Source organism: Erpetoichthys calabaricus, chromosome 6, assembly GCF_900747795.2.
Source record: "Erpetoichthys calabaricus chromosome 6, fErpCal1.3, whole genome shotgun sequence".
Classification (NCBI taxonomy): domain Eukaryota; kingdom Metazoa; phylum Chordata; class Cladistia; order Polypteriformes; family Polypteridae; genus Erpetoichthys; species Erpetoichthys calabaricus.
In genome coordinates, this window is record NC_041399.2 from 184,852,609 (window position 1) to 184,868,576 (window position 15,968).

Sequence of the window (15,968 nt, forward strand, 5' to 3'; positions counted from 1 at the left end):
TAGTAAAGTCTTACTGGTGGTCGTGGTATTGGCTTCTGGGGTTTCTTAGAGCCAAGCTTCTTCATGGCATTGTAGTATTTTTTTTGTTCTTCTGTCATGAAAATGTCTTGTCCCCCTAAGTAAAGAAGAAAGTCTTTAAAGTCATTTTTTCACTCATATATTATAAATATTGGATAAAAGAACAGATATTCAGTCTTATTTTAAACTAGGATAAAGTAATTACACATACTAGAATCAATTCCTTTTTTAAAACAGAATCTGTTTAGCTGGACTGAATATTAAATATAGTCCTGATAACATCATATTGCTCTTAATATGGGTCTCAAAGACAAAAACCAAACATAAGTACTATCTTTAGCACACCAGTTTCCTCCCTCATTCCAACGATTGGAAGGTTAGGTTGAGTGGAAAGAAGGTACATTTAAACTAAGTTGTTTCTTTACTCAAGCCTTATTTATAATGGTGATGGAATAGGCTGCTTGGAAGAAGGACACACTTTTTTAACTGTTATTAATTTTTTAAATATACAATTCATACATATTGTAAATCTTTCAGTAGCAAATGTCAGATACCTCCTAATATGACCTGTTGACAGACTTTGAATATGCGGGTGTAATGAGTTGCTACAAACAAAAGTACCCTGAAAAATCTGTATTTACTGGAGCATGAGATATCGATATTATGTTGGAATTCTAGGACTGATTAAGCGTCACATATTTTTTAATTCTTGAAACTCACTCTGTTGACAGTTTAAGTGAGCATCCTGGGATGGACTGGTGCATCATGAATGATTTATTTTCTACTTTTGGATTGCTTTTTTCAAAAATAAACTTTTCAAGGTTACAATTTAAGGGGTTTTATCTGACCAGCTTCACCAGTATGATTGTTTTAATATGCTATGATATACAAAAACAAAACAATTGAACCATATCCTTGAACGAAGATACAGTACAGGAGATTAAAACTGAATAGGAATTCAGTAACACATAAAAAGTAGTTTGTAAACAATCTGAAAGAAATCGAATACCATGTGATTTTGTGAGTTTCAACTAAACTTCAGTTTGCATCAGATATGTGTAAAAACCGGAATTAATTTACATCGAAGTGGTATTGTAAATGTGGTTTTAGAGACAGGCCTATAATATTCTTGGAGTCTCCATGTTTCTCCTGTATCTGATTGGGTTTTTCTGGAGGACTCCAGATTTCCGTCCACATCTTGAAGATCTGTTAGGTTGAATGACGACTGTAAACTGGCCTGTTGTGAAACTGTGTGATTGCTAACTTTGCAATTGAGTGGCACACCACCCAAAGTTGGTTCCTGCCTTGCACCATTTGCTAATGGTATATACACAGACTCTGCAACATTAACTAGAAAGAATGGCGATGAAAAATGAATGGACATATATGTATAGTGTTCAAAGTTAGGTTAGTCTAAGAACCCATGATTTGCTCCCATCAGATGAATTCTGTAATTCTCAAATCTTACCAAAAAATCTGACAATAAATGATACTTAAAAGGGATTCCTAATAAAATTTCAACAAACTAATACAAAGCAAAAGCTCAAAAAACGGATGAAAAGATAAAAAAGTTAATAATTCCAAATTCAGAGTGATCTCATATGTTTTGATTACAGGCAAAGTAATCAGTCTTTATTTTCAACAAAGGTTTCAAAATAAATACACAAAGAATGTTAAAAAATATGAATAGAACTTTATATTGATTATGAGAGAAAACAGAATTTGCAATAAAATCATATGTAAATACATATAGACCCATTATAACACTCACAGTGGGATTAATTTGGCATTTTGACAACGTTTTCTGTTGATCAATGTAATGTCAAAGCTAAAACAAAGCTCTGTAAAGTTCTCTAAATTAACTACAAACATAAAACACAAAACAATCAAAAATATTCAAACCCTTTAATATCCATCCATCCATTTTCCAACCCGCTGAATCCGAACACAGGGTCACGGGGGTCTGCTGGAGCCAATCCCAGCCAACACAGGGCACAAGGCAGGGAACCAATCCCGGGCAGGTTGCCAACCCACCACAGGACACACACAAACACACCCACACACCAAGCACACACTAGGGCCAATTTAGAATCACCAATCCACCTAACCTGCATGTCTTTGGACTGTGGGAGGAAACCGGAGCGCCCGGGGGAAACCCACGCAGACACGGGGAGAACATGCAAACTCCACGCAGGGAGGACCCGGGAAGTGAACCCAGGTCCCCAGATCTCCCAACTGCGAGGCAGCAGCGCTACCCACTGCGCCACCGTGCCGCCCCACCCTTTAATATGACACACTAAAATCATCACTGGCCAGCCAATTGGTTTTAGAAGTCACATAATTACAGTAATCCCTCCTTGATCGCGGGGGTTGCGTTCCAGAACCCCCTGCAAAAGGTGAAAATCCGCGAAGTAGAAACCATATGTTTATATGGTTATTTTTATATTGTCATGCTTGGGTCACAGATTTGCACAGAAACACAGGAGGTTGTAGAGAGACAGAAACTTTATTCAAACACTGCAAACAAACATTTGTCTCTTTTTCAAAAGTTTAAACTGTGTTCCATGACAAGACAGAGATGACAGTTCCGTCTCACAATTAAAAGAATGCAAACATATCTTCCTCTTCAAAGGAGTGCACATCAGGAGCAGAGAATGTCAGAGAGAGAGAGATAAAAGCAAACAATCAGAAATCAATAGGGCTGTTTGGGCTTTTAAGTATGTGAAGCACCGCCGGACAACGCAGCTGCTAGGAAGGGAGCAATGTGAAGATAATCTTTCAGCATTTTTAGACGAGTGTCCATATCATCTAGGGGTGCGAACAGCCCCCCTACTCACACTCCCTCCGTCAGGAGCAGAGAATGTCAGAGCAAGAGAGAGAGAGAAAGGCAAACAATCAAAAATCAATACATGCTGTTTCATCTTTTAAGTAAGCGAAGCGCCATGCAGGAAGCATAACGCTTGACAAAGCAGCCACATTTAAGCCCAGCAAGGAAGAGAGCAATGTGAAGGTAATCTTTCAGTGTTTTTTGAGGAGCGGCCGTATCTTCTAGGGGTGCGAACAGCCCCCGTGCTCACAATATATTTGAGGAGTTTTATTTAATAGGTAATACGCGCTCTGTTTGGTTAGCTTCTCAGCCATCTGCCAATAGCGTCCCTTGTATGAAATCAACTGGGCAAACCAACTGAGGAAGCATGTACCAAAAATTAAAAGACCCATTGTCCGCAGAAATCCGCGAACCAGCAAAAAATCTGTGATATATATTTAAATATGCTTACATATAAAATCCGTGATAGAGTGAAGCCGCAAAAGTCGAAGCGTAATATAGCGAGGGATTACTGTAGTTCAATGAATTACAGATTGGCTGTCTGTAGTCAAGAGGTCTCTACTGATTGTCTTTCTGTTATAAAAGGAAATGTTGGGACATTCTCTGGGATAATTTCAGGTCCTGCGAGACAAGACTTTATGCAAAGAGATTTTGAAAAGTCATGCCCTATACTCAAACATTTAGAACAACGCCCACGGTCCAATCACTTCTCATTCGTGGGAATGCTATTGTCAGACACAGTTCCTGCGCTCTCACCTCCAAGTGGGGTCGGAAATAAAAGACAAAGAGTAGAAGACAAAGTAGAACGTCCTAAAGAGGTTAAAAACGTTGGCGCAATACACATGCAGAGTAGATTAGAGATTATGAAAGCACTAAAATTTGAAAGTCTCAAGAAACTGATAGTAAAGATCGCATTAGCGCTAACACATGGAAATTATTACTCAGTGAAATAACGGAACAGCGAAAACAGATTAAATATATGGACATAGGAGATATGACAGAAGTATAGAGATATTGTTTGGCTTTAAAGTTTAAGTCAGAGATTTGTAGATCATCTAATTTGTATTGCCATCAGGGAAAAGTAGTGTTTCTTCCCAATGAAGAGGCGTATCTGCGAGAATTAAAAGATTTGTTATTTGGTGAAAGTGAAATCCACATACGTGAGCGGCAGAGACGTGAAGTGGCTGGCGTGAGGCGCAGGAAGGGGGGTTGGCAAGCGAAACAAGCAGGGGGAAAAGCCAATTAGTACTATAAATAAAAATGCCAAGCAATGAAAAGGTGATTGAAAAGCACAAGTCAGGGGATGGACACAGGAAAATATCCAAGTCATTGACTATCCCTTATAGCTAGTTAAATCAAACATCAAGAAATGGAAAGAGTATGGCTCAGGTATAAGTCTGCCTAGAGCAGGCCATCCACACAAACTGAGTGATTGTGCAAGAAGATGATTAGTTAAAGAGGCCACCGAAAGATGTATGATCACTCTGAAGGAGTTATAAGCTACAGTAGAAAATTGGAGAGACAACCACTAGTGCCCAGGTGCTTCACCAGTTGCAGCTTTATGAGAGAGTAGCCAAGAGAAGGTCACTGTTAAAAAATGCACCAGGAGTTTGCCAAAAGGCACATGGGAGACTCTAAAGTCAGCTGGAAGAAGGTTCTGTGGTCTGAATAGACTAAAATGAAGCTTTTTGGCCATCAGAATTAATGCGTTTTTGGCGTAAGCACAACAATACACATCAACAAAAACATGTGATTCCCATTGTGAAGCACTGGGATGGTATCTGTGGGGATGTTGTGAGGATGTGTCTCCACAGCAGGCTATGGAAGGCTTGACTGCAGAATGAATGCAACAAAATAAAGAGAAATCCTGGAGGAAAACTTGATGCAGCTTGCAAGAAACCTGCACCTTGGGAGAAGATTTGTTTGTAAGCCATGCAATGACCCCAATCATAAAGCTAGAGCTACACAATATGTCTTAAAATATTCATCCATCCATTATCCAACCTGCTATATCCTAACTACAGGGTCACGGGGGTCTGCTGGAGCCAATCCCAGCCAACACAGGGCGCAAGGCAGGAAACAAACCCCGGGCAGGGCGCCAGCCCACTGCAGGGCACACACACCAAGCACAATTTAGGATCACCAATGCACCTAACCTGCATGTCTTTGGAATGTGGTAGGAAACCGGAGTACCCGGAGGAAGCCCACGCACAGAGAACATGTAAAAACTCCATGCAGGGAGGACCCGGGAATCGAACCCGTGTCTCCTAACTGTGAGGCAGCAGCGCTACCCACTGCGCCACCATGCCGCCCCGTCTTAAAATATTAATATTAATATAATAATATATTACATATAACACTATAAATTATAATATTAACATCCTGAAGTCATCCAGTCCAATTGAGAATTTGTGGCTGGTCTTTTAAATGACTTATGATCCTGACAGAGCTTGAGCAAAAAAAAAATTGTAGTGTTCAGTTGTGAAAAACTTGTAGAGGCCTGATACAGATCTGTGCATACAAACTCAAAACAGTAATTGCTGCCAAAAGGTGCATCTACTAAAAACTGACTGATGGGGTGAGTATTTATTTAGTGTTTTATATTTGCAATTAATTTACACCATTTTGCAGAGATATGTTTTCACTTTCACATTAGTGTCTTTCTTTGTTGATCAATGTAAAAATGTCAAAATAAAATCCACAATCAATGCTGCATAACAACAAAAATCTGTTTTGTTATATAATTTAAATTTTTCATTTTTAAAATAACTTAAAATGCAACCAAAATCAAATAAAAGTACCTTTCTTTTAACATTGTAAACATTTCTTATATTCCATTTTCAAGAAAATATGATTTTTCAGTTGCTCAACACCTGAATCACTTTTTCAGACTGTTTAATCCAACTGCAGTGCTTCAACCAAGTAGAGAACTGATAAATCGTTTTCTTTTTTTTAGAATGTAAACAACAACAATTTTTGAATTACAAAAATAATTTCAAAGAATCTTTGCCAAAATCCAATCTATATGGTCTTGTTGATGTAGAAAAGAAAGGAATATGTTCACGAGGCATATTTGAATTTTTATATTAAAAGGGTTTCTCTGGGAAGCAGTGTGGCTAGTTTATGATTATTAAGGTATATGTTTTTGAACGAGAATAAGAAATGAAATTGGCTTGGTATATTGATACAAACTCTTGTAATCTGTATAATTACTTCATATATCGAAAATAATGAACCTCTCCTGTAAATTCTAGTATGTGCAAAAATTTCAAACCTCCTTTTAAATAGTTACTGTTAGTAACCAAGTGTCATCATCTGCAAAATAGACCAGGGCAGACTAGTTAAAATCCATTCCAACATTATAAATTTCAAACAAAAGCAAAACTGTTAGTGACAGAATCTCAGACATTTTCTTGTAATCAAGAAAATAACCTCTTTCAGTAGCAATTCTACAGCTCTAAGTTACTTATTACATTTTCCTATATTCTGAAGCAAATTAGTCACTTATCTTTCTCTTTTGCTGGTTGAAGTTATCAATAATTACACCAATGAAGAGATTGAGGGTGAAGAATGATCCAAAAATGATGAAGATTACAAAATAAAGGTACATATAAAGATTATGTTCTACAATTGGCTGGTCCTCCACCTGTAAAACATAACAAATTGGAACAACTCCTCAATCATCATAATAATCTACATGTGAGAGATGTACAATACCTGGAAGCAACAAAGGTTAATACTGTCTCGATGAAAATAAATGATTTGGGATATAAAAAGATTGGGACTTTGGAATATATATTTCATTACATTCTTGCGTATTGTGCATCCTGAAGTTGCTACCCATTAGTTTTCAAAGGGGCAGCCTCTTACAGCTACTAATATACTAATTTGAAAATCTGCCTTCTAACTTGATTATTGTGTACTCAAAGGCTAAAATACAAAATAGATTGGGATGAGTTTTTAAATCTGCAAATTAATAAAGTCCCTATGCTATTGCAGTTTCTTGAAAAAAGCATGACATTAATGGTATAAATACTCACATTTCGTGAATCCACAGCAGCATACATTATTTCCATCCACCCTTTGAATGTTGCCTTTAAAAATACAAACAAAAGTATATTAGTTTTCTAGGGACAAGACCAGTCTCCCTAGTTCTTACTGAAATAGATTTGATGACACATTCATATTCTGAATGTACTTTTCCATTACAGTATTACAGAGAGCTGTTGCTTGATCTGAGAGGCCTATGTGCAATGTGAAGGAAACATTCCTGGTTGGTAGTAGAAATCAATCACATAGGGACAATTTTGAGCTTCTTATGTTGAATACGTTTTGTATATGGTAACAAACAAGAGTACTAAAAACCAAAGAGGACAGGGGGAAAACTTCCATCCATTCATTTTCCAACCCGCTGAATCCGAACACAGGGTCATGGGGGTCTGCTGGAGCCAATCCCAGCCAACACAGGGCGCAAGGCAGGAAACAAACCCCGGGCAGGGCGCCAGCCCACCGCAGGGTACACACAAACACACCCACACACCAAGCACACACTAGGCCCAATTTAGAATTGAAAGCCTGTATTTTAACCTCTGTTTCACTGTGTTGTGTTACTGACAAATAAAACATTGAAAAAAGCTGTGGGGAACAGCCCGGACACAGACAGGTAGACATGGTTCTTAAAGCACCACACACATTTATTTACAATTATGTACAAGTGAAACACGCACACCACAGTGCCGCAGCACCAATCACTCCAAAGTCCAGGCCTCTTCAGGGCTGCCTCCACTCCTGTCCTCCAAGACTCACCATCGAATGGAGGGAGGTGGCCCCTTTTATACACATCCGGATGTGCTCCACGTGCCTCCTGATGAACTTCCGCCACCCCTTCCTGGTGTGGTGGAAGTACCAACTGCGCACCCGGAAGCATTCCAGGTGTCCCTGGTCTTCTTTCCCCCAGCACTTCCGGGTGTAGTGGAAGTGCTGAGGGCCAAGGCTCCACAGGCATTGGGGTGCCCCCTGGCAGTGACCACGGGCCCCTATAGGGTTCCCATGGTCCCCAAAGCCACCAGGGTGGTCGCCCCCTCATGGTCTGGAGGAGACGTAAGAACCTTCTCCGGTCCTCCTGGGCATCCCGGCTGGATACCACCCCCAGCCACACACCACAAAGCATACAGAATTGTCATATAGTTTCTTACAGAAAATAGTGAAAGAGATTAAAGTACAAGGAGAATTATTAGCAACAAAGTTTCTTTTCAACTTGTTCTAGGACTAAACAATACAATTCAATATAATTCAATACAACTTGGAGTCCTGCCACGTGCAAAGGTTCGCTGACGACACTGCTATCATGGGCTGCATCAGGAGTGGGCAGGAGGAGGAGTATAGGGACCTAATCAAGGACTTTGTTAAATGTTGCGACTCAAACCACCTACACCTGAACACCAGCAAAACCAAGGAGCTGGTGGTGGATTTTAGGAGGCCCAGACCCCTCATGGACCCCGTGATCATCAGAGGTGACTGTGTGCAGATGGTGTAGACCTATAAATATCTGGGAGTGCAGCTGGATGATAACTTGGACTGGACTGCCAATACTGATGCGCTGTGCAAGTAAGGACAGAGCCGACTATACTTCCTTAGAAGGTTGGCATCCTTCAACATCTGCAATAAGATGCTGCAGATGTTCTATCAGATGGTTGTGTCGAGCGCCCTCTTCTATGCAGTGGTGTGCTAGAGAAGCAGCATAAAGAAGAGGGACGCCTCATGCCTGGACAAACTGGTGAGGAAGGCAGGCTCTATTGTTGGCATGGAGCTGGACAGTTTAACATCTGTGGCAGAGCAACGGGCACTCAACAGGCTCCTATCAATTATGGAGAATCCACTGCATCCACTAAACAGTGTCATCTCCAGACAGAAGAGCAGCTTCTGCGACAGACTGCTCTCACTGTCCTGCTCTACTTCACTGACAGACTGAGAAGATCGTTCCTCCCCCAAACTATGCGACTCTTCAGTTCCACCCGGGGGGTGAACGTTAACATTATACAAAGTTATTGTCTGTTTTTACCTGCACTGTTATCAATCTTTAATTTAATATTGTTTTTGTATCAGTATGCTGCTGCTGGAGTATGTGAATTTCCCGTTTGGATTAATAAAGTATCTATCTATCTATCTATCTATCTAGGAAAAAATTCCATTAGGAAATGGCAACACTTTTTGCTGCAGTTGGTTATTCACAGAGGCAAAGAAGTTTAGTATTCTGTTTGAAAATGTTAAGTTCAATTAGCTGCAAAGAGAAATACTGTGTTCAGCAAAGGTATGCTTAGTATAAATTCAAATCAAACACTTACTGGCTCACACTGTGACAGTTGACTTGCCCTCTAAGTAATAATTCACAAAAATATCTTCATGTTCACTTGTAGAACCTGGTATGAGTAGTTAGGGTATTTTGATATCCAGTATTGAACTGTATACTGGTACCAGGAAAGAATTACCTTCCATCAGCATCATACTGTATTGTAGTAGAAGACAAATGCATCAATGATGTTGAGTCAGCAATGAGTTGCAGTGGGTTTTTGTGCCTTTAAAGAAAACTGTGTGAGCTTTACCCAATAACCTGAGTTCTAATGTAATATTTCAAATGGGGTGATACAGTCACCTCGAGTGTTTAGTCCTTGCTGGACAAAAATCCATCTACGGGAATCACTTCTATAGCATAGACTGAGACCTCTATGATGCAGCAGTGCCAGATGAAAACTGTTAGTAATCTATGCCATCACACTACTGTACATTGGATGGAAAATATAAAAAATCCCACAGGCTATTTCACAAAAAAATGACATGCATTATATTGAAAATGTATTTTCTGCATGCATCACGCTCAGTGATATCAACTGTTAGTTCTGATGTCTTAAACTTCAAGGGACAAGGGTGACTATGCTAAGTTTACACATTCCTTACACGTTCTAGGGAATTTTCTTTTGGGAAGTCTGTTTCCTCACACATGAATGCATTAATATTATTAAGTTAATTAATAAAAAATATGCTAAAAACAGGGCTTTTGGTGTTTATAATACATAAATAACTCGACGACACAAGGTTGGCACTAAGACAGAATTAGAAAGGTGATAATGAAATTCCACAGGGGGCTAGGGATTGGGTTGATATATCATTACAATAGAAATAAAGTACACATTTTTGATTCATAACAAATATGCATAAACAACAGATTACAACACATCGTCTTACGATCACAGGTTGTATCCAATCAAACAACGGAAAGACAGCACCAGTGGTTTTTTCCTCACATTTGCTTTTTCAGCTTTTGCTGTGAGTTCACTTGTAAGTTTAATTCCTCTATTGAATGAGTTCATAACTGGAACAACCAGTACCAAATAATTGTCTGCATTCCATTTTGAATTGTCTTCTCTGCCCATATTTTTGACTTTGCTGGGAGATCGCAGATTGCAAGTATTGTGATACTGAAGAGACTGTTATGACGAAAAATTTTTATTGGGTTCAGAATAGTCAGGTATATCACTAATGCAATGTCTCATGAAACAAAATGTGGACTCAGTCATCCCATTTGTTTTTGGGCTGCCTTTATGTTCATCAAAGATCAGGCAATTTTTAGTTGCAATTACATAACAATGAGTGCACCACTTACAATGGAATATCATGTGCTTAAATACTTCAGTACTAGAATATTATGCGGTACCTCATTTACAAAACAACATTGAATAACACAACTGGATTACACTATAGAATGAACATATAATTGTGTTAAAAAAAGCAAAAATGTTTATACAGTATCAAAAATAGAAGACATAGAAGTCTATTGATTTACTATAATTGCTTATACTGTACAAACTTTAGAGCCATAAAAACTTGAACCTATTCTGGTAACACTAAGTAAGAAGCAGGAAACAATAATGGATGAGGTGCTAATGAACACAGCATGAACATCTTTGGGATGTAGGAATAAAACCACAGTACCTAGAGAAAAATTCATGCAGACATGAGGCAAACCTTACATAGGCAGTACTTCTCAAATCTACCATGATGCTTAACATTTAAATAATTATTCTTAAAAATACCTATCCTTTTTTTAACATATTGCAGGTATTCACAGCAGTGTCCCCCTGACCACAGACCCACCGCCTGTTTTATCCTTCCCCTTTTGTCTCCCAAGTGCAGCATCTCCTGTAAATGGTAAATATCACTTGATGTGCAAGCACCTAAAAGCTGTTATTAGAGATAGTAGGATAGGGAGATAAAAACTGTTCGACATGAGGGTTATTTTTACACCAGAAACCACGCAGGAGTGTCTGATTGCCCGGGGTGTGTCAAAGACATACTGACAATGAAAACTGTGTGAATGTAAAACATACAGTATTTTGCTTGGGGAGCCAATAGATCCTTTTACCTACAAGCCTTGCAACTGGCTGACCACTTGGCTGTCCTTACCGCCAGCGCACTTTTTATGAATGGTGAGTGATTGACTAGTTGTAGATGCAAATTAAAGGTTTGTAGCAAGCAGATGATGGAAGAGAGCTAAATGACTTGTTGCTAGGATACTCTGAACCAGGAATAGAAAGGCTATACAATAAAAGCATTCCTTAGAAGCAAATTCAAAGTTAAGTAACTGACTACTCTAGGCTGATCTATCTCTAAATTGACTTCCAATGCTTCAAAAGAATAAATTCAAAATTAAGCAAAAGCTCATAAAAACGTAAACTAGTGCTTTCTTGAAGGGATGAAGTTCCCTAACTGACAAAAACAGGCCAGCTTTAAACCTATTTTAGATTTTCTCCGTCCATCCATCCATATATCTGTTTTCTTAACTTTCTGATGAACCTGTTGTAATGCACGTGCACAATGGAAATGTGTGAATGGAAGGTATGGCTCATGAGGTAATCTGGGGCACAGGTAAGAGTGACGCTACTAACCTGTCTAGAGCTCTTCTGAAGATTAGTGATGTCCCATCTGCTTTGCCACAGAAGTCTCATCTCATCCGGTCACTTTGTTATAAAAGAAATAAGGCAACCACAGTTGGGAGTTCATTTAACATACCGTGACTGTCAGAGTTAGACTGCCAGCAGAAGCATCAAATAAAATGATCAGTGAACGATTGACTGATCTCATTAGGACCCCAATATTTTACTCTGTGATACCTCATTTCTCCTAGCAATGTATTTTGGTCTCCTTAGATTGTTCCTGCTTAATTTTTTTGTAATTTTTATGATGTGTTGTTCAGGTTACTTATAAAGCTTATTGCTATTCTGTCAATGCCATTTTGTGCTATTTATTTGGATTGTTTCCAACATTTTGTTATCTCTGCATGGCAGTGAACATATTGTTTATTATAACTATGTGTATTTTTAGTCATGTGACACACCAGTCACATGGTATATATGCCCTGATGGTCCTCTCTATTTAAGATGGCAGCAAACTTTAATTGATATACAAGTATGCAGAATTATTATCATTCCTTTGTTTTCTGTAGTGACTAGACTTTGTGTAACTGGCAGAAAATAAAATTAGTTAATGTGAGGACATTTTCTTATATTTCTTTTGTTTTCTGTATTAACTTGTAGTGTTGATCAGCAAATTTGACCAAAGCGTTATTCACAGCGAATTTGCTGCATTCACATTAGCCCTTGTTCGTCAAACTATTTACTGATAAATCGGCCACACCACCTTGAATTTTCTGTCTTTAAAAGACCTTCATATTTTTTGTGACTATTGACTACAATTTTATCATTTCCACTTTGTTTTGATGACATATATGATTGTGCATCTCTGACTGTGTTATTTCTTTTTTGATCTCACAGAGGCTTGGGGGTGTAGTGGTTGGCACTGCAGCTGCACAACTCAGGTCACCTTTTTGGCCACAGCAGTTGATCCAGTATAGTTGGCAGACATTTCTCGAGACCTCAGGGACACTTTAAAAATGATTACATCATTATAATCCTGTCAAATCTTGTTCAGTTAGTCCTTTCCCATTGACTTCAATACATTTCCCCCAGTTCACTAATATTCACGCAAACACTTCCATGATTTCTCTGAATTCGAAGTGAACACCATGGCGTTTGCTCATGACTAGTGACTAGAATTTTCAACTTTGCCCTAGACAGTCCCAACTTTTAACTTCCCTGTCCTGGTGTCCTCATAAACCTCTAGAAAACAGATCATCTATGGAGATCACGTGACCCTAAAGGCCAGTTTATACTTCACGCTCAGAATGCGTATGCATCATGGCTGCCATGCGTTCAGCGCATTCATTTGACGCGTCCTCTAAGCATGTCTTCAAAATTAATGCAACGTGTGCACGAGTTGCAGTACCTGCAAAAAATTGCGGCGCGCAACGTGTTCAAGTTGGAACATGACATCAGAGTCTTTGTTTGCTATCAACATGTGACAGCAAGCTGCTTTGCAGATTATACAGGATCAATGTGTATGCTTCGATGTTTGATGAATGCTTCAATGTGGTGAAGCAAAATGCTGACGTACAAATGCATTCGTGGTGCTTTTTTATTCAAGCATCACATATTCCCCATCGTAATTACATGATGCAATCTTCTGTGCCATCTTCTTTTTTTTTTTTTGTTTTACACCACAACAACAAGCTCAGAATGTATGACAGCATTTTTGAGCCACAGAGAAAAAAATTAGGGACACAGTGAAAAGGTCTATTTTGTGATAAAAGTGGAAATTTTGGCTTTAATCTCGAAATTTCCACTTTAATCACATAGTTGATTTTGTCATTAAAGTAGACCGTTGTAAACTTCATCTGAAAACCGACCCAGTTGTTAATTGCTACGTGATTCTGGGGCTTCCTCCTGAACTGACAGCAGCAATAAACAGTGATTGCCACACAGAACACATTAAATGTATGATATTCCAGCTCTCTGCACATTTAGAATCCTTAGATTTATACTTGATATCACTTTCATGATGAAATGCATTCAAGTATGTGTAGTATATAAATATAAATATAAATATATAAATAATGAATACTGTTAATACACATGTGGGAGCGGCACGGTGATGGACCGGTAGCACTGCTGCCTTGCAGTAGGGAGTCACATTCCTTGTTCCCTACCTGGAGTTTGCATGTTTTCCTGGTGGGTTTCCACAGTTTGCTCCGGTTTCCTTCCATAGACATGCAGGTTTGAGGATTTAGTGATGCTAAAATGACACTAGTGTTTGTGTGTGCTTGTATTCAGCTTGTGATGAGCTGATGCCCCATCCAGGGATTGTTTCTGCCTCTTGCCCAGTGAATGCTGGAATGGGCGCATCCCTGGATTGATGGATGTAATCATTAAACATCCATCCTTTTCAGAGATATTGTGGTAAGGTGTCCTCAGAATTTAATGGGTGTTTCAGGCAATTCATAACACAGGGAGGCTGAACGTTTCCTCACTGTGATGATAACTTGCACTTTCACCTTGAGGAATCTTCCAGATTTATGTACAGTGCGTGTGCAAGTATAAACAGTACATCACTTGCGTAGTAGTAGCATCCACTGGAGCATGCGTTGCGTCGCGTGAAGTGTAAACCTGGCCTAACCTGGTCTTGGATGGCTTGGATGAAACACTCAGCTTTTCCTCCTTTAAACCTGCTTATTTCCCTCCCCAGAAACTTACAATTAACTTCTATTTCTTACTTCTCTAAATAAAATGTAATAATGTCAATTGGGATGAGATCCCACAAGATTTATCCAGCCTATCCATGCACTGAGGCCTCCCCAACTGATGATACTGGCAATATTAGCGAGCCCATAGATGTTCAAAGACTTATAAGCTGTGATGAACAGAGTGCTCACCAATGCGAATAAAAGTAATTCTGTGGCAGGCGGCCAGGTCCCATGCCCAGCCGGGACGCCCCTTCTACATATATTCCGGGGGAGCAACCATGTGCGTCCCAGTACCTTCCTCGGGACGCTTGGTGGCTGCCTCCCTGGCTGACGATGGTACCTCAGTTTCCCGCAGGGCTTCATGGGAGAGGGAGCTCTCCACAGCCCTGTTGGGATCTAGGGTGGCCGCCAGGGGGTACTGCATGGGTCCCTGAGCCGGCCTGGACAACTCTACAGCCCCGCCTGGAAGTGCAATCAGAGGCAGGTGATCAAGAACCTGGAGCACTTCTGGGTGGGCTATAAAAAGGACCAGCAACCACCACTCAGGAGCCAGAATCGGGAGAAAGGGGACGAAGTTGCGAGGGAGGAGTGGTGGTGCCAGAAGGGTGTATTTGTGGTGATTTACTGTGCTTACTTGGACTGTGTTGTGGCTGAGGGGTTCATGGGGAAGACGTGTCCTCCAGCTGAAGAAAATAAAGTCTTTTTGTGTTTTTACACATGTCTCAGTGTGAGTCTGTGTCGGGTCGGGCGCTATACAGTATCCTTATCATAATTCACTCTAGAAGAAAATTCCCACCGTCTCGTCCAGCTTAATTGATTTTGAGAACCATATCTGATGACTATTACCCATCTTATCAGGGCGTATGAAGGTGGTGATGCCATTCAGTTCTGAAGAGAGTATTACCTACCATCTTTCTTAATGTAATTAATTTCACACTGGAGGTGGAGTGGCTGCCATACTGTATATACAGAAGGTTTCTGACAATATTTCTCAATTATGCAGATAGGCAACTTCTTCTTAAAGATGTTTGAAAGATTCCAAAGTTGACATTGTGTGTTCCCTGGCTGCTTGATGGATGGATCAAATGTAGACAGTCACATTTGTTTTTTGTATTTTTTGCACCTCTGCTGAGCGGGATCTGTCTATTGTTTCTCCACATATGCAATCTACAGTATGCTTGCCTATAAGGACTAAATCTTGCTGGAGTCTATTGAATGTTTACAGCTTTTTCTGAATTTTTTTTTGTGGAAATGAAGGCAGTGTGAGGTTTTTATATTATTATTATATTATTTATATTTTATATTTACTTTGTATAAAGGAGGCTTTATTGGGGTTATACTTGCTTTTGCTTTGTTTTGAGGAGAGGCTTTGAGGAGGGACTAGTTGGAGAGTGGGATTTTATTATTTGTTATTTTGTATCTTCAGGGGTAAAGATTTATAGTTTTCGCGATTGGCCTAGGGAAGTTTGACCCGCATTCAAACTGACAGGT

At 39.6% G+C, this 15,968-nt stretch overlaps 1 protein-coding gene across 1 annotated transcript in view; it reads right to left on the bottom strand.

Moving 5' to 3' along the window:
- scn5lab (sodium channel, voltage gated, type V-like, alpha b) overlaps positions 1 to 15,968 on the bottom strand; it is a 212,276-nt gene that overhangs the window by 13,029 nt on the left and 183,279 nt on the right. The window contains exons 8-10 of the mRNA XM_051928791.1: positions 6,886 to 6,939; positions 6,350 to 6,491; positions 15 to 115 (exon numbers count right to left, since the gene is read on the bottom strand). Of these exons, the coding sequence (XP_051784751.1) occupies positions 15 to 115; positions 6,350 to 6,491; positions 6,886 to 6,939 (297 nt within the window). The remainder of the gene's footprint in view (positions 1 to 14; positions 116 to 6,349; positions 6,492 to 6,885; positions 6,940 to 15,968) is intronic.